Raw genomic sequence first — 19,192 nt, 5'->3', positions numbered from 1 at the left:
AAATTAGAAATCACCCAAAATAAGAGCATTATTATATGTTAAAAATATTGAGTTCAATTGAACAAATAAATCAAAACTCAATCCCCTATAAGTAGGCTTTGTGGTTATACTTATGTCTTGAACCGAAAGCATATTTACACCAATTTTTTGAATTCACGTGATCTAACAATTTTTACTCAAACTATGTATATATATCAAATCTTTTTACTATATATCTATAAATATTAAACCTTAAATTCATTTTTATCGCAACGTCGATTGGTCGTGCTCTAATCAAACCATCAAATTATTCAAATCAAAGGAGAAAATATTAAACGAGAAAACGATAGTAAGAAAGAGTTAAAAAGGATAAGGGAATAAATTCGAAAATGAGTATGATGGATCATACATTTATTAGCCCCTTAGTTTGAATTTTGAAATTGTTGCATTTATTGTTGTTCAAGGAATAAAAATTAAAAGTGTGGAGATGTTGGTTCAATTTTTTTGGTGGTAATAATGGTGTGAATTTAATAGATATTTAGATGTGAGTTGAGTGATTTTTTGGTGCAGGAAATAAAGTCATTAATATAAAATAGATATTTAGATGTGAGTTGAGTGATTTTTTGAAATAAAATAACAATATTTGAAGATAAAGTTGAAGTTGGATATTGCAAGTTAAAGTTTTGATTGAACATGCAAGGACAACTCACTAAAATCAAAGGCGTAAAGTTGATTTTAACGAAAACTCTTTTTTTTTGTGCTCAATACTTCTTAAAAGAAAAATAAACTTAGAAATCTATTATAGGTAAAAAAGATTGAGTTTCACTGTTCCTTAACAAGAGGTCTTGCGTTCAAGTCTCAAAATAAAATAAATCTTGCTAGGAAGCTCTTTTCGTTTTTAAGCGTTCTTGTATGTCTTAAAATCGAATTAATTAAAAATTTCAATACAAATATCAAACACTAGATGAAAATGTAAACCTCTCATTTTGGTCTATCAATGTACATGCAATTCACTTGAATTATTATCCTTTTTTTTTTGGAAAAAAATCACCTTCAAAAGCTAACCAAAAAATCATTTCAATATATGACCAAACAATATTTTGAAAAAAGGAATAATTCAAATAATTCCCTATCTATTCAGTCTTGTCCTACTTCATATGTCCCACAAATTTATAAAGATAGAAAAAATGCTCATCTACCTAGAATATATATCTTGTTACGTGGAGTGTCCACATATAAGTGGAATGCCCACCACATTTTTATATTAAAGTGGGGCCCACTAAAAGTGGGCATCCCACTAAATTAACACCTATATATACATTGCCATGAATTGGCAATTGACAGTCGTGAAGAAAAAAAAACAAATATTCTGCTTTGCTTCTTCTTCTGTTCTCCTATTTACTCTCTCTTTCACTATTAAATTGTTAATTTAGTCTCATTTTACAACACGTTATCAGCACGAGGCTCCGGCTAATTTTTCAAGGTAACAAAAAGTGGTAAGAGTTTTATTTAAATTTATTTTCATAAAATGGCAAATATTTCAAAAATTGAATTTGTTGCTTTGGATATCTCTGGAAAAGATTACTCTTCATGGGCACTAGATGCCGAAATTCATCTTGAATCGATGGGTCTGGCAGACACCATCAAAGATGATAACAGGCATCTAGTCAAGACCGTGCAAAAGCTATGATTTTCCTCCGCCACCATCTTGACGAGGGTCTTAAATTACAATATCTTACATTAAAAGATCCCTTGAAATTGTGGAAAAATTTAAAAGAAAGGTATGACCACCTGAAGTTGGTCATGCTTCCACAAGCACGTTATGACTGGTTAAATCTGAGACTGATGGACTTTAAAAATATAACTGAATATAATTCTGCTTTATTTAGAATTATAGCTCAGTTAACTTTATGCGGAGATGAAATCACGGAACAAGATAAACTTGAAAAAACATACTCCACATTTCCACCCGCGAATATGCTCCTGCAGCAGCAATATCGCGAAAAAGGCTTTACAAAATATTCTGAATTATTATCTCACTTACTTATTGCTGAACGCCATAATGAATTATTAATGAAAAATCATGATAGTCGGCCCGTTGGTTCTTTGCCACTCCCTGAAGTGAATCAGGCAAATTCTAACCAACGAGAAAGAGGCCATGGCCCAGTCGTGGTCGTGGTCGTGGTCGTAATCAAAGAAGAAATTTTAATCATGATGCTCGGCTGGCACCGAGAAATAACCAGCAATATAAAAGGCAAGGTAAAAAGCCAGAAGCTTTACCGAAGAATAATTCAGAAACAATATGTCATAGATGTGGAGGTGTGGGGCACTGGTCGCGGATTTGCCGGTCATCAAAACGCTTGGTTCAGCTATATCAGGCATCGTTAAAGAGGGCAGAAAATAATCCAGAGACAAATTTGATCTCTGAGGACAATATTGAGCCCATGCATCTGGATGTAGCTGATTTCTTTAATTTTCCAGAAGTAAATATGAATGTTGATAAGCCAGATAATATTTAAAAAATTATCTTTGTTGTTGTATTTATTAAATATTATGTTTGTATTTTTCTAGATCCATGTAATAAAATAAAATTTTGTATAATAAATTATGTATTAATTATAATATTTACTTTATTTCTTTGTGAAGAAAATATGGAAATGCGTCAAATCTTGTTTGGATCAATGATAAATCACGAGGATATTTGTGTAATTGATAGTGGAACAACCCATGCTATATTTAAAGACGAGAAATATTTTTCCAATTTACTTAGAAGAAAAGCTAATGTTACTACAATTTCTGGTAATTCAAAAATGATAGAAGGCTCCGGAAGAGCTACTATAATTCTGCCTAAGGGAACAAAAATTGTTATAGAAGATGCACTATTTTCTTCTAAATCCTCACGAAACTTGTTAAGTTTTAAAGATATCCGCAGAAATGGATATCATGTTGAGACACTAAATGAAATGAATATTGAATATCTTGGTATAACCAAGAGTGTCTCAGGCCTGAAATATATTTTGGAAAAATTACCAACTCTGTCATCTGGCCTATATTATGCAAAAATTAGTGCAATTGAAGCAAATATGATCGTAAACCAGAAGTTTACTGATCCAAATATATTTGTGCTATGGCATGATCGAATAGGTCATCCTGGATCAATAATGATGAGACGAATTCTTGAAAATTCAACTGGACATCCGTTAAAGAACCAGAAGATTCTTACAAATGATGAATTTTCATGTGCTGCTTGTTATCAAGGCAAATTAATTGCCAGACCATCGACCCTGAAGGTTGGCATCGAATCTCCTGGCTTTTTAGAGCGTATACATGGAGATATATGTGGACCTATTCATCCACTTAGTGGATTGTTTAGATATTTTATGGTCCTAATAGATGCATCATCTAGATGGTCTCATGTGTGCTTATTATCATCTCGCAACCTGGCGTTTGCGAAATTGTTAGCACAAATAATAAGATTGAGAGCGCAATTCCCAGATTATTCAATTAAGGCCATTCGCCTTGATAATGCTGGAGAATTTACATCCCAAGCATTTAATGATTATTGTTTATCAATTGGGATAAAAATTGAACATCCTGTTGCTCATGTTCATACTCAAAATGGCCTTGCAGAGTCATTTATTAAGCGCCTACAATTAATAGCAAGACCTCTACTAATGAAAACAAAATTGCCAATTACTGTTTGGGGTCATGCTATCTTACATGCAGCAGCACTTGTACGTCTCAGACCGACTCATTATAATAAATACTCCCCGTCACAATTAGTATTTGGTCATGAACCAAATATAGCCCATTTAAGAATTTTTGGTTGTGCGGTATACGTGCCTGTAGCACCACCACAACGTACAAAAATGGGCCCTCAACGAAGGTTGGGCATATATGTTGGGTTTGACTCACCCTCCATAATTCGATACCTTGAACCGTTGACTGGAGATTTATTCACTGCTCGATTTGCAGATTGTCGGTTTGATGAAACAATTTTCCCGCCATTAGGGGGAGAGAAAAAGGAACCCGAAAAAGAAAAAGAAATTGCGTGGAAAGTTTCATCACTATCACATTTTGATCCACGCACCAGCACATGTGAGCAGGAGGTCCAGAAGATCATCCACTTACAGAAAATAGCAAATCAAATGCCAGATGCATTTACTGATTTGAAACGGATAACTAAGTCACATATCCCTGCAGTGAATGTACCTATCCGAATTGATGTCCCAAAAGGATCATCTACAAGTATCATAGCTTCTGAATCTCAAACACGCCAGAAGCGTGGTAGACCGTTGGGTTCAAAGGATAAAAATCCTAGAAAAAGAAGCGTAAGAAATAATAAAGATGATACTACACACGAACTTCCTGAAGAAGGTCAAGGTTTGAGTGATCCTGATATTCCTGAAGAAATCAGTGAACCCGAGACTCAAATGAATGAGGAACTTTCAATAAGTTCTACCGGTGATGAGATAAATTTAGATCGATCAAAAATTACGGTGGATAATGTTTTTGCATATAATGTTGCAATTAACCTCATGCAAGATAGTGAAAGTCTTGAACCTAAATCCGTCGAAGATTGTCGACGTAGATGTGATTGGCCAGAATGGCAAAAGGCAATTCAATCAGAATTAGACTCACTTGCTAAACGTGAGGTTTTTGGACCTATAGTCCAAACCCCTGAAGGTGTAAAACCAGTTGGTTATAAATGGGTTTTTGTTAGAAAACGAAATGAGAGAAATGAAATTGTAAGATATAAGGCACGCCTTGTTGCACAAGGATTCTCTCAAAGACCCGGAGTCAACTATGAAGAAACATATTCACCGGTTATGGATGGGATAACATTTCGATATCTCATCAGTTTAGCTGTACATAAAAATCTTGAAATACACCTAATGGATGTGGTTACAGCTTACCTTTATGGTTCACTTGATAATGAAATTTACATGAAAATTCCAGAAGGATTAAAATTGCCTGAAGCATGTAAAAAGTCTCGGGAAGTATACTCAATAAAACTCGAAAGATCATTATATGGTCTGAAACAATCAGGGCTTATGTGGTATAATCGCCTAAGTGAGTACTTAATAAATGAAGGTTATATTAATGATGTTATTTGTCCATGTGTTTTTATTAAGAAAACGGAATCAGAGTTTGTTATACTCGCCGTTTATGTTGATGACATAAATCTCATTGGAACCCCTGAAGAGGTCCAAAAGGCAATTGAATATCTAAAGAAAGAATTTGAAATGAAAGACCTTGGAAAGACAAAACTTTGTCTAGGTCTGCAAATTGAACATTTAGCAGACGGAGTTTTTGTCCATCAATCTGCCTATACTGAGAAAATCTTAAAAAGATTTTACATGGACAAGGCACATCCATTAAGTACTCCAATGGTTGTTCGATCACTTGAAGTAGAAAAAGATCAATTTCGACCTCCAGAAGAGGATGAAGAAATTCTTGGTCCTGAAGTACCATATCTCAGTGCTATTGGTGCACTTATGTATCTTGCTAACGCAACTAGGCCTGATATAACATTTTCTGTTAATTTGCTAGCAAGGTATAGTTCTTCCCCAACGCGAAGGCATTAGAACGGTATCAAACACATTTTGCGATACCTGAAGGGTACGATTGATATGGGTTTGTTTTATACTAACAAAGGTTGCGCAGACCTTATTGGTTATGCAGATGCAGGTTATTTATCGGACCCACATAAAGCCCGATCTCAAACAGGCTATCTATTTACACACGGAGGAACTGCTATATCATGGCGATCTACAAAACAGTCCATTGTTGCTACTTCTTCAAATCATGCTGAAATAATAGCAATTCATGAAGCAAGTAGAGAATGTGTGTGGTTGAGATCGATGATACAGTTCATCAAAGAAAGATGTGGTCTAGAAAATAATGTTAAAATACCCACAATTATATTTGAAGACAATGCCGCGTGTATAGCTCAATTGAAAGGTGGCTTCATAAAAGGAGACAGAACGAAACACATTTCACCAAAATTATTCTTCACACATGATCTTTAGAAGAATGGTGAAATTGATGTACAACAAGTTCGTTCAAGTGATAATCTTGCAGATTTATTCACAAAGGCATTACCAACATCAACTTTTGAGAAGCTAAGGCATAAGGTTGGAATGCGCCGTCTCCAAAATATCATATGAAGCTTTCATCAGGGGGAGTAAATACGCGCTGCACTCTTTTTTCCTTCACCAAGGTTTTGTCCCATTGGGTTTTCCTGGTAAGGTTTTTAATGAGGCAGCAATCAAGACGTATTATCAGATATGTAGACACAACATCAGAATAACTTAGTATATTATTTCTTGTAAAGTGTTTTTATGTAAACACATTACACGTGGACATCCAAGGGGGAGTGTTAAGTGGAGTGTCCACATATAAGTGGAATGCCCACCACATTTTTATATTAAAGTGGGGCCCACTAAAAGTGGGCATCCCACTAAATTAACACCTATATATACATTGCCATGAATTGGCAATTGACAGTCGTGAAGAAAAAAAAACAAATATTCTGCTTTGCTTCTTCTTCTGTTCTCCTATTTACTCTCTCTTTCACTATTAAATTGTTAATTTAGTCTCATTTTACAACATATCTCAATAATTATATAAACTTATAGTATTAGAGTAAACAAAAACTTCTAACTTGCCTCCTAAAGTTATATCAAATCCACAATAATGGCATATACCAATAATAGAGGACCACAACTATAAATTTAATTAAAGAGTTTCTAGCTATTACTTTATTATTCATAATTAAACGTTGTATAAATAAGGATCATGTATACTTTATTTTTTCAGCTAGTATTGTTTTCCAACCACCAATAATTATTTGTTCATCTGTATTAATTAATTCAAAGAAATTACTATTTTTGGGGACATTGAAAAATACATTATCAATCAATAAAGTTTATTTCTTTGTTGTTCGAAAGATCAAACATGAGTCTAGGAAGTATCATCGAAAAAGGTTCTAGGAAATATCGTCCCATTTTTATTTATCTAAACTTAAGATGTTATTTCTTAAATCATGTGATATATTATAGATAATTATATCATTTTTATTTTTACAAAAAAAAGGTGACAACTTATCTCATCATCATCTTCAAGAAGCTCACATCGAAAAAAAACTTCCTTTGTCATCAAGTTAGTGATGCAACTTCGCGGTAAGTGATAGTGAAGAAGCCCCTCTCTCCCCCATAATCATCGTTATCACACTCAATTACTACTAATTATTAAATTGTTTATCTAAAATTGCATGTATATATCAATAACCTAAAATACATATTAAAAAGTGGCCTTCTAAAAAAAATAAAGACATTATTTATGTTATCTATTTATTGAGCAAGAGAATACAAAAAACACACAAAATATAACTTAATGAAAAGCTTTCATAATCTAAAAGTAGTAACTTGGGCTAATTAGATTGGGCTGTTTATTTGACTTGAGAAAAAGAGTGGGCCTCAACTCAATAAATCAGAATAGAAATTGATTGATAGGCCAAGCCCAAATAGCTTTCAAACAAAATTATGTTTTTTAAAAAAGGGCCGGAGCCCAAATAGATTTCAATGGGGCAAGGGCGGAGCGGGTTTAGACATATGCGGAGAGGGTGGGTTTAAACATATGCGGGTGCAAAACGAGTTAAAACTAAATTTTCTAACCCCTAAATGGGTGCAGGGCATGGGGATCGTGGTGATGGTAGTCAAAGAACCCATAGCTCGATAGGGACAAGAAAGGGCATAAACACCCATAAAAGTAGAATTTGGAAATTGTAAATGTAAGTGAGTTCGACTTCGAGTGAAGCTTTGGCACGACCAGGCTATTTATCATTTTAATTTCTATTTTTTTTTGTCTCTCTTGAGACCCAACAAAAGTAAAAGCTTAAAATTTAATTAACTTTGATCCTATTACTATTTTATTTTCAATATTTTTGATACTTGTCAAAGTAGAATATCTGAATAAAATTGTTGTAGAAGGGTAATTTTATTTAAAAAATCGTATTACTATGATAAATTTATTGCTATTATAGGTAGAATATTGTTATAAAAAATAAAATATAACTTAAAAAATAATTTTTTTTTTTAAAAAATATATCATTATAGTGAAATATTATTATAAGAAGATTTGAACGTCAAATAATTTTCTTTTACTTGGGCAAGTACTCAAGTTTGAGTTATTGCGAAACTTTCCCAAGTGAATCTGAATTTAGTTAGATATAATACAATTGGATGTAACACCGCCGATTGTTTCTCGTCCGCCATTTTTGAGCTCCTCAATACAAGAAAAGCAAAATATAGTGTCACTTCTCGTGAAATTTTCCCCACAAATACAACTCTTTCTTCCATTTTTTCCATCTCTTTCTTCATTCAATTTCACCTTTCTTTTCCCGTGATCTCCAAAGTTTTTGTAATAATCACTTGTGGGGTTTCGTTATTTTCAATTTTATCCTTGTACCCACTTCAATTTTCTCTATTTTATACGTATTTACAGTTGAAAGAACCTTACTTGTTTCCATTTTAATGGAGTTTTGAGCTCTCCGGTTGCTTTTGATCACTTTTTCAGGTTTCTGCTTCTACCCTCTCTGTATCCCTTTATGTATTTTTTTTTCTTCAAAAAATTTATGCACATATATCTTTTTCCTCATTCAATTTTACCCCTCTTTCTTCTGTTCCCTGCAAAGTTTTTGTAATAATCACTTGTGGGTATTCGTTATTTTTTCATTTTTTTTTCAACTTTATCTTTGTGGGTTTTCGTTATTGTTTTAAAAAAATCATCTTTTTCCTTGTACCCACTTCAATTTTTTCTTTTTTTATACTCATTTACAGTTGAAAGAAACTTAATTGTTTCCATTTCAAATGGAGTTTTGAGCTCTTCCTTTGCTTTTGATCCTTTTTTCAGGTTGCTTCTTCTAACCTTTATATTTCCCTTGTATGTATGTCTTTTTTCCTTCAAAAAAGTCATGCAACTATATGTTTCTGGAGTTATTATATATGGTGGATTAAGTTTAGGTTGTTACTCCTTTTTTAAATATTTACAAGAAGTTGCAAATTCGTCCTGTTATATTGTGTTTTTTTTTTGCTCTTCTGCTTTTTGTTAATTGCTGATGAAGGTTATTTGGTGATGCCATGGTGCATCTCTAGATTACTGAAAGACATGACCTAAGATAGGAAGTTATGGAGCTCGCGGATTAGGGTGGTAGGTTAGTAGGTAGTTGAGCATATCTCGTTGTTCCAGTGGGATAGGTTTCTCCTTGCATACAGGTTGTCCAGCATTAGTAAGATATGAGCTAACTAATTTATCAACATTTATTTGCTTTTAACTTGTGAAAAGCTGGTTGTTCATGCTCTAAAAGATGAACCATGGTAGACGAGATTAATCATGTACTCTACGGACTTGCAATCCAAGAAACTGCATGATGCTTTTATTCAGCTTTTAATGCAGTAATACTAGCAACAATAATGGAGAGGAAATAACTTATTGCAATCAATAATGTTGACGCTTACAATGTTTTAACGTGCCCATAGTATTTCTGACATTCATCGTTTGTATCAGGTGTTGGATGCTGGATTCAAGAAGCAAGTACCGAGGACGGTCGTTCTTGTTCATCTTTGGAGTTGAACATGATCGCTCTCCATTTCGGAGAGTTTCTGATGTACTGTTTGATTTGTGTATTGCTTCCTCTTCATATTGCTTTGTTGGAAATGGGTTAGAGAGTTACTGGCGGACGCGTTAAACTTTGTTTTTCTCGGTCTTATATATATATATTTTTCTAGGAATAATGGCTAGACTGCGTGGTAGTAGTGAGATTACAGAGTTACTAGAGGATCATGCATCTAAAATTAATAAAGGTGCACAAAAACATCATAACGTGAAGCATATAAAAAAGTTTTGTATTGAAAATGATATTAATAAAATGTTTGAGGCGATAGAGATTAGGAATTCCAGTAGGGGTGTCAAAGATGTGACGAGTAAAAGTGCGATGAAGAGGCCAATGAGATCTAGCCCCTCTCGTGCATCTGGAATAGGAATTTCTGAGCCTGTAAGTTTGAAGCAGGCCTTGAGAGGATTATGCATCTCTCAGGCATCAGAGCTGGCTGCTGTGAAGAAGCAGTTGTCAAAAGCATCCAGGTTGTCTACAGTTTCAGAAACAGGAGCTGTGAAGAGACTGTACAGTGCTGTTATAGTTGAGGCCAATGATTCTGAACATCACGATGATGGAGGTATACAGAATCTGGTGGAGATATCCCTAGTCCCGGAAAGGAGTATGGTGAATTCTTTGCATAAGAGTCCCGAATCTGAAAATGTTCCAGGGCAAGAACACTGTACTTTTGAAGATGTATTGAAACATCCGGAACGGAGTATGGTGAATTCTTTGCATAAGAGTCCTGAATCTGAAAATGTTCCAGGGCAAGAACACTATACTTTTGAAGATGCATTGGAACATAAGGCAAGTGAAATAGCAGCAGAAAGTGATGCCCTTTATCAGTCAACTGATGGTTACGAGTACTTAAAAGAAGTGTCTGGCCAGAAAACGACATTGGAGTTGCCAAATTCTTCAACTGGAAAGTGTACTGATAAAGTGGAACTAGTACTAGATCAGATGGTGCCTTCTGTAAATGAAGCTGCAGCAGCTGCAATTGTAGCAGACAAGGAGCTCAAGCAAGATTTAAATTTTGTGTCTTGCTCCTCCTTTTTTGGTGCAGGAAATAAAGTCATTAATCCTACCTCTAACAGTCCCAGTCTGATGAAACCAGTTTTCACAAGCAAAACCTTTTTTAAGAAGAAAGGTTTATCTTCTTTCACCAGCCGTCCGAAGCATTCTAGTGGTGGAATTGATAGTGATTTGTCTTGTAGCACAAGTGAGTTTCCTCGTCAGACACTTGCATGTGCTCCGAGGAATAATCAGAAAGAAGAGGTAGAAGTTAGTTCATCTTCTCTGAAGTCTGGTTTTGCCAAACTAGGTCTGAGCTCAAACAACTGTAACAAAACAAGAAGTATACTAACCCAAGCTGATGAAAGATCAAGTTCAAAGGAAAAGGGGCAAATGTCTCAAAGTTCGAAGAGTAGTATTGGGGATTATAGCAGCACCACAAGCCTAACTGATGAAAGCTATCTCAGTGGGTCTAGTCGCAGTGGTTACCGGCCTCATATGTCAAAAGATTTGAGATGGGAAGCTATTGCTTGTGTTCAAAAGCAGCATGGAACTATTGGCTTAAAGCGTTTTAAACTGCTCAGAAAACTTGGAGGTGGAGATATTGGGAATGTTTATCTTTCTGAGCTAATGGGCACAAACTGTCTGTTTGCTGTGAAAGTCATGGATAATGACTTCCTGACCAGCAAGAGGAAGATGACGAGAGCTCAGACTGAAATAGAAATTCTTCAAATACTCGATCATCCGTTTCTCCCAACTCTCTTTGCCCATTTTACCAATGACAAATACTCATGTTTAGTGATGGAGTATTGTCCAGGTGGTGATCTGCATGTACTGCGACAAAAACAACCAAGCAAGAGTTTCTCTGAACAAGCTGCCAGGTAATTTTTCCTAAATAGTGTACTTATCGCTGAAATTGTTTCTTTTTGCCCAATTCTCAATATGGATTACGAAAATAAAGGTAAATAAATGGGCCTATGAAATAAAAAAAATTCCAATAAAAACATCAGTCCGGCGTTTATTTTTTCTCAAGGTATAGAGTATTCTCTTTTGGACTGAATGGCATCGTGCACATGTTGGAGCCAATATGTTAAAAAATGTCTATGCTCACAGTGTAAAGGAATCTCATTCCATGTACCACAAAATTACTTTTACTGATAATTTGCTGATGAATATTAGCTTGGATTTTGCTATCACAATTATTTTTATTCAATAGATAAGAGCTCCAGTTGTGTTAATGTGCTGTTCTAAATCGTGTTTTATAACCCAGCACAAGCAAGAAAACAAGACAAAATTGGAAACTCATCTATTTTCTTTGAATTTGAAGAGGTTAAAAACTTGTAGTAATTGTTAAAATTGCTTTTTTTTATAAGCGAAATTTTTTCTCCTTAATCCACAGGGCTTGGATAAGTGATTAAAATTTTTTCAAAATCCTCTTTGCCACTTCTATAAAATAATTGGTCAATCAAACTATCAAAGTAATTAGTTTGTGTCACAGCTATATGCTTTTTCTGCTATTTGATTGAATCAAAAAGTGATTTATTATAAAAATGAGACGAAGATATTCATTCCCTATAATTTGGATCTTCATACAAATTGTGACTTTGTCATGGGAGGTTAATGAGACTATAAAGTTCAAACGAGGGAGTTTCTCCATCTTTAAAATTTGTAAGGGCCAGTGGGCAATATTGAATCCTCAATGTTCCAACATTGACTGCTCCTTCCCTTAATGTTTTCACTTTTGTATCTTCACCTTTTTGGTTTTCCCGTTTTTCTTCCTTTTGCATTGATCTTATGTGTTTGGCAAAAACTCTGTGAATTTCTGGTAAATGTTGCTCTCAGTAGAAGACGATAACTAGAGATTGCTAAATGATAGCTAATGACAGGGTGGGTGCATACTATCAGTTGATTCAGTTCGATGTAAAGAGGGGGAAAGGATGAAAATGTAGGAAAACAAATGCTGAAGAAGTGTAGTGAATAAATGGAAGTAATGAAAATGAGCTTCCATTTCACTTGCATCCCTTCTTATAACAACACTATATAAGGAGACTTTTCTTGTTAATTAATTTGGGGATAGATGAGTTGGGATATGCAACCTTTGTTTAGAGTCTATTTTGTTTCACATTTTAAGACGAGATATTCAAAATTAGTCTTAATATTTTAACCTATGGATGTTATTTCAATTTATTGTGCAGATTTTATGTTGCTGAAGTTCTTCTTGCGTTGGAATATCTTCACCTGCTTGGAGTTGTCTACCGGGACTTAAAACCCGAGAATGTGTTGGTTCGAGAAGACGGTCATATCATGCTCTCTGATTTTGATTTATCTCTTAGGTGTGCTGTTAATCCTACCTTGGTGAAATCATCTTCTCCCATCATTGAGCTTCCAAAAAAGTCTAGTCCGTGCTCAGCTAGCTGCATAGGTCCCTTTTGCCTAAATCCATCGTGGCAAGTATCTTGCTTTGGCCCCAGGTTTCTATCTACAGAAGCAAAGACGCGTAAAGCAAAGGCTGACCTAGCTGCACAAGTCTCACCTTTAACGCAACTTGTTGTGGAGCCAACCAGCGCTCGATCCAACTCATTTGTAGGAACTCACGAGTATCTAGCTCCGGAGATTATCAAAGGTGAAGGTCATGGCAGCGCTGTAGATTGGTGGACCTTCGGAATCTTTCTGTACGAGCTTTTATACGGAAGGACTCCATTCAAAGGGCCAGGAAATGAGGATACACTAGCCAATGTGGTTTCTCAATGTCTTAACTTCCCAGCTAGTCCTACAGTTAGCTCTCATGCAAGAGACTTAATCAGAAGGTTGTTGCAGAAGGAACCCGAGAATAGGTTAGGAGCTGTGAGAGGGGCAGCAGAGATAAAGCAGCAACCGTTCTTCGAGGGACTTAACTGGGCGTTAATTCGTTGCTCTACACCTCCAGAAATGCCGAGATCCTATGACTTGACAAATGTTGTCGTTCCAGATGCCAATCGACAAAATAAGGAACGCGACAAGTGTCAAAATGAGTTGAAAAACATAGGAGAGGATACTGAGTTTAACATGTTTTAGCAACACTAGTCTCTAGTATGTGAAAGGATAGGTTTGGTTTTACATATAACACAATGTGTCTGATCTATGTAACTAATAGGTTGTATAACATATATTATAGTGTACATGTTCCACAAAGTGCAACACATGAAGAGCATATAATGTAACCATGTTTCATAAAATTGTTAATTCGTGTGCTATGTATCAAAGGGATATAACCTTATCAGCCCAATTAGAATTGAAAACTGGAATATACAAGCTGTGGTGGTTAGGTATATCTTGGGAGATAGTTGGTCTTTCGTGAAATTAGTTTAGGTATATGCAAGTTAGTTCAGACATCACAATTGTAAAAAGAGAAAAAATGAAATGTAAAGCAACTCCAACAAGTTCTCAAATTTTCCATTTTGGTCAGTAGACCAAATGCAATCAACCATTTACACCCCTTTATATTGTGGAAATATTAGGCACATATGAGTAGCAACAACAAAATAACAAGATGAAAAAGTAAATAAAACACAAATAGTAGTAAAAATTGAAGACTATATTAAGACACTCCGCTATCTGCTATCCTTTTGTCCTAATTCTCGATTTTCATATCTTTTTTTTATTTAAGATCATATTCTTGAAAACAAAATCAAATAACTAAATGACAAATCAAATATCTTTTAGCTATATTCTTGCATTACCTGAACCAACCACCATTGGGGTTTTGAGTGATGAGGTCCTTATTCTATAGTACAGTGACAATTCCAACCCCTTCAAAATTACCAAACTGCCATCACTCCCTCCATGCTGCTCACTCTCTGAAACTCCCATTTCTCAATTTTCTTGTTCCTTCTAAATACCCATTTCTTCTAAAAGAAAGCCATAAAAGAGTGAAAATCAAAGCTTCAATGGAATCAAGAACGGACCCAAGTACAAAACCATTCTCTGTTCTCTTTGTGTGCCTTGGAAATATATGCAGAAGCCCAGCTGCTGAAGGTGTTTTTACAGATTTGGTCAAGAAAAGGGGTCTTGATTCTAAGTTTAAGATTGATTCTGCTGGTACTATTAATTATCATGAGGTATTTCCACTTGGGGGTCTGCAAAATTTGTAATTTATGATTGATTCTACTGGTACTATTCATTAGCATGAGGTATTTCTACTTGGTTGTCTGCAAAATTGGTAATTTATGATTGGTTATGCTGGTAGTATTGATTATCATGAGGTATTTCCACTTGGGGGTCTGCAAACTTGTGATTTAAGATTGGTTATGCTGGTAGTATTGATTACCATGAGGTGTTTCCACTTGGGTGTCTGTAAGATTTGTAATTTATGATTGATTCTGCTGGTAGTGCTGATTATCATGAGGTGTTTCCACTTGGGTGTATGTAAAATTTGTCATTTATGATTGATTCTGCTGGTAGTATTGATTATCATGAGGTATTGCCATTTGGGTGTCTGTAAAATTTGTAATTTATGATTGATAATGCTGGTAGTGCTGATTATCATGAGGTGTTTCCACTTGGGTGTCTGTAAAATTTGTCATTTATGATTGATTCTGCTGGTAGTATTGATTATCATGAGGTATTGCCATTTGGGTGTCTGTAAAATTTGTAATTTATGATTGATAATGCTGGTAGTGATTATCATAATGTATTTCCACTTGGGGGTCTGTAAAGTTTGTAATTTATGATTGATTCTGCTGGTGTTATTGATTATCATGAGGTATTTCCACTTGGGGGTCTGTAAAGTTTGTAGTTTATGATTGATTCTGCTGGTAGTATTGATTATCATGAGGAATTTCCACTTGGGGGTCTGTAAAATTTGTAATTATGATTGATTCTGCTGGTAGTATTGATTATCATGAGGTATTTCCACTTAGGGGTCTGTAAAATTTGTAACTTTTTAATGGCTTTGGAATTTCTTGGAGTTGATCATGTTAGTATTGGTGTTGTTGTTGTTTGTCTTAAAGGGGAATGAAGCTGACCCAAGAATGAGGGCTGCTGCTAAAAGGCGTGGAATTGCGATAACGTCTATATCTAGGCCGATTAAGCCTTCTGATTTCAAAGATTTTGATCTCATTCTTGCTATGGACGAGCAAAACAAAGGTGGGTTATTTCACAATCCTTTGTCAAATTCTGTGTCGTGGTCTTTTAGCTTTCTTTATATTAGTTCTCCTCTTTTTTTAATAACCATGGTGTCGGGTCAGTTTGCGCATACTCGGACTAATTCCATATGTACCCGTTACCTTCCACCAACACATATATCTGGTAATCTGTCCACCAAGTTTTGCTTCCGCTGGAATTTGAACCAGAGACCTCATGGTTAAGGGCCTATCTTGTTTTTCCTATTTCAAGTACAGCTTCACAACTTCTTGGTATAATCTTTGATGGTTTGAACATATGTACTGTATCAAGAACTGATTTGTTTTTTTAACTCACAGCTGATATACTTGGGGCTCTGGAGAGGTGGATCCACAGAGTGCCATTGCCAGCTGATGCAGCTGAAAAGGTTTTTTCATCTATAAGTCTAATACTGTACTGGTTATCAAGTGCAATTCTTAAGTCTTCTATCCTCATAGTGCATTTAACATTCAGGTCCGCTTGATGTGTTCCTATTGTAAGAAGCATGATGAAACTGAAGTCCCAGACCCTTACTACGGTGGAGCTCAAGGTTTTGAGAAGGTAATGTCTGATAATCTCATAATCCGTCTATCTTGTCACGACATGACAAGTAACCCAAAAGCTGCCTGATTTTCACATTTTAGATGGCGGAAGTCTTCTTGCTCCTAGCTATACAGGAGAATCTCAATTCTTACAGTGCTTATTTTGTTAACTTGAGTGTTGAGCATTATGATAGTTATAGCACAAAGGTCATGTTCTGTTGGCTTGAATTAAGAAGTTAATTTTACAAGACTGCCAATTTATGCCTCAAATAATACATCAGCATAATGGTTTTAAAGACCCAATGTTCTAAATACACACTTACTAACCACATTTTCATGGAAAGAATGGATAATAAACAGGAGAGATCATTGAGTTTGTCCTCAATCCTTTTGGAGAATGAAGAGAAAACTATAGTTTATGTGTTATCCAAATTTATGAGCCAGTGACGTACTATGTTTAGTTTATATATTTAATACAGCCTGCTGTCCTTTTCTTATACAAGAAGACTGTTCTTGAAAAACTAGTTCCATTTGAAAGGTGCACACAACAGCCACCCTACTTATTTTTACATGCATTAAAGCCCAATGCATCGAAACTTATCCAGCTTCTCACCTCATATTCCCTTCCCTCTTAATATCTTAGGCCGCACAGAGGTAAAAAAAAACAAGGAATGGTTTCTCGAGTTATGGCCCTCATAGCTAACTCTCCCTTCACTTTATACCTCCTTTCCAGTCCCTCAATCTCCCTGAAGTCATTCATTAACTTCCTTATCCTGACCTCAACCCTCCCCAACAGGTCTTATGAACTAAGTCCTACATATGAATCCTGATGTTTGTCTTATCATCAGCCTTAGTTATAGGTATCTTCAAGAAAGTACATAGGACAAAATAGTCCTAAAACTTAGGCTATCAACAAGGATCATTTTGGAATATTTGGTTCGGAAAAAATCCAAGGAGGTATTTTGGAGAACTTCTGCTAAGTCCTTGAATGTTGTAACAAGTACTTTATATCTAGAAGAATATCTTGAATTTGATGTTGGGCAGTGCATGGCAATTTGGATACCTTAGTAGTTTCCCAAGGTCTTCTCAATAAGCCAAGCACAAATTATCTTTTAATTCCTGTTGAATGATCTCTACAGAAAATGCTAGAAAAGGTCCATCTTAAAAAAGCAAAGGCTCTTTTACAATGAGGAGTTTCTGCAAGAGGTCATTTCTGAAGTTCTTAGAAGACCCTATTAATTTACTAAGATGGTGTTTTGCTGCTGCTGCCTATATATTATGTGTCGACACTATCCATTTTGGATGAGTCATAGTTTGCTTTTGTTCGCCATTAATCTTGTGCTTGATGCTTACTTTCCGAAATATGCATCTAATACTCAACTCCATCACTTCTTGCTCACAGGTACTAGATCTGCTTGAAGATGCTTGTGATTCACTATTGGAAAGCATTGTGGCAGAGAAAAAAATTTAGGTTCATAGATTTACTTTTATCACCAGTTTTCTTACTGCCAACTAGGCAATTGGTTATTCATAGCATATACCATGCACTCTACGGCTCATTGTTTCAACTACTGCGACTTGTATAGCCAGTCTGGTTCTGGCCCATGGTATGCACTGATGTGTTTATTGTTTACCTGGCAAGTTAAGCAAAGATCTCTATAAATACAAATTTAAATGTGAATCATGAACCTCCTTGACATTAGTCCATGTACTTTGTCTTGTTTCCCACCTCCCTCCTTCTTGTCTCTTTCGCAAAAAAGATCTTGAAGAAAAAATGATCCACTAACCACCTGCCATGAAACATTTTCTTTGCACATGCTATTTTCTTATGTGGTAGGAAGCAGTGGCAAAGCTAATGAATCCCTCTTGCTGAAAAGTTAAATTGTGCAAATAGGGTAAAAATTTGGTTGTATATAAGATGTTGAATCCCCTCGACATGCGGTAAAATTCCACTGAAGTGGCAAAGGGGGTTAAAAAATTGCTTTTGATCATAGATTCCAGTCCCGGGTTTGACATTGTTGAATCCCTATGTATAAAATCTTGGTTCCGCCATTGGTTTTAGTAGAAAGCCCCATGTTGAAGAGGTGTGCACTAACTGGTTCAGAGACCACGTTATTTTTTTTAAAAAAGTAGACATGCTGTAAAGCTACTGAACAAAACTATCAGAGCAAATGTATTTATGAATCTTCTTATCCTGTCAAGAGAGAGAGAGAGAGAACTTCATCCAGGTGGCAACATTAGCACAATGTTTCTTTTGTTTTATTATCACAGCTTGACCATCTTTATGGTAAAGGAGTTAACTCAATGACAACTATTAAGTTTGTGCTTCAGCTCCCTAGCATACTTGCTTGTTATGAGGTCCTTATTTCACTTGAAATACCCTTCAAACAAGTTTTAAGACTTCAAATCCTATATTTCAAGTTAATGTTTGGAAAGCGTTCGAACTCCAAATAGCCGCGTCAGAAGTTCCATGTAAATTACTTCTCAATACAATTTCTTTCAAATGCTGACCTAATCGAGGCTTGTCTATGCCCAATCATGCCTTTCTTGGTCAGACCAACCCAACCGGCGATTTCCATGAATAGGTATCCTACAAGGACCAAACCAACAAAAAGAGTGGGAGAAAAAAAGGAAGAATTTACAAAATTTAAAGCAAGAGACCATCTACAAGGACCAAACCGTCTTTGAGAAACTAGGGGTCCCAAGCGGGATAGAATAAGACATGCTTTCATTTGAATAGTTTTTTTTTCTGAATAGTGGGCAAAGTTATCAAACAAACAATTTGCAAATAATATTTTCAATATTTTCACATAATATATGTCTAAACACCTACTTAAAGATTCATGTAATTCTTATAGTAGAG

General features: G+C 35.4%; 2 protein-coding genes across 3 annotated transcripts; both read left to right on the top strand.

The window, feature by feature from the left end:
* The first annotated feature begins 8,182 nt into the window (after window positions 1-8,182).
* Window positions 8,183-13,863, top strand: LOC129902524 (serine/threonine-protein kinase D6PK-like). 2 transcript variants are annotated; one of them, XM_055977816.1, is made up of 3 exons: window positions 8,183-8,559; window positions 9,550-11,529; window positions 12,844-13,863. In XM_055977816.1, exons 2-3 carry the CDS (start codon window positions 9,776-9,778, stop codon window positions 13,700-13,702), a joined length of 2,613 nt encoding a protein of 870 aa, XP_055833791.1. In that variant the 5' UTR covers window positions 8,183-8,559; window positions 9,550-9,775; the 3' UTR covers window positions 13,703-13,863. The 2 variants fall into 2 exon arrangements, with proteins under 2 accessions (XP_055833791.1, XP_055833792.1); XM_055977817.1 differs by lacking the exon at window positions 8,183-8,559 and adding an exon at window positions 8,771-8,895.
* Window positions 13,864-14,340: 477 nt separating this feature from the next.
* On the top strand, window positions 14,341-18,010 carry LOC129904259 (uncharacterized). Its single transcript, XM_055979800.1, has 5 exons — window positions 14,341-14,745; window positions 15,637-15,772; window positions 16,108-16,175; window positions 16,262-16,348; window positions 17,732-18,010. Exons 1-5 carry the CDS (start codon window positions 14,398-14,400, stop codon window positions 17,798-17,800), a joined length of 708 nt encoding a protein of 235 aa, XP_055835775.1. The 5' UTR covers window positions 14,341-14,397; the 3' UTR covers window positions 17,801-18,010.
* The last annotated feature ends 1,182 nt before the right edge of the window (window positions 18,011-19,192 follow it).

The sequence above is a fragment of the Solanum dulcamara genome, chromosome 9 (assembly GCF_947179165.1).
Source record: "Solanum dulcamara chromosome 9, daSolDulc1.2, whole genome shotgun sequence".
NCBI lineage: Eukaryota > Viridiplantae > Streptophyta > Magnoliopsida > Solanales > Solanaceae > Solanum > Solanum dulcamara.
The sequence above is the reverse complement of the archived record's forward strand: the minus strand, read 5'-3'. Positions and strand labels throughout refer to the sequence as shown.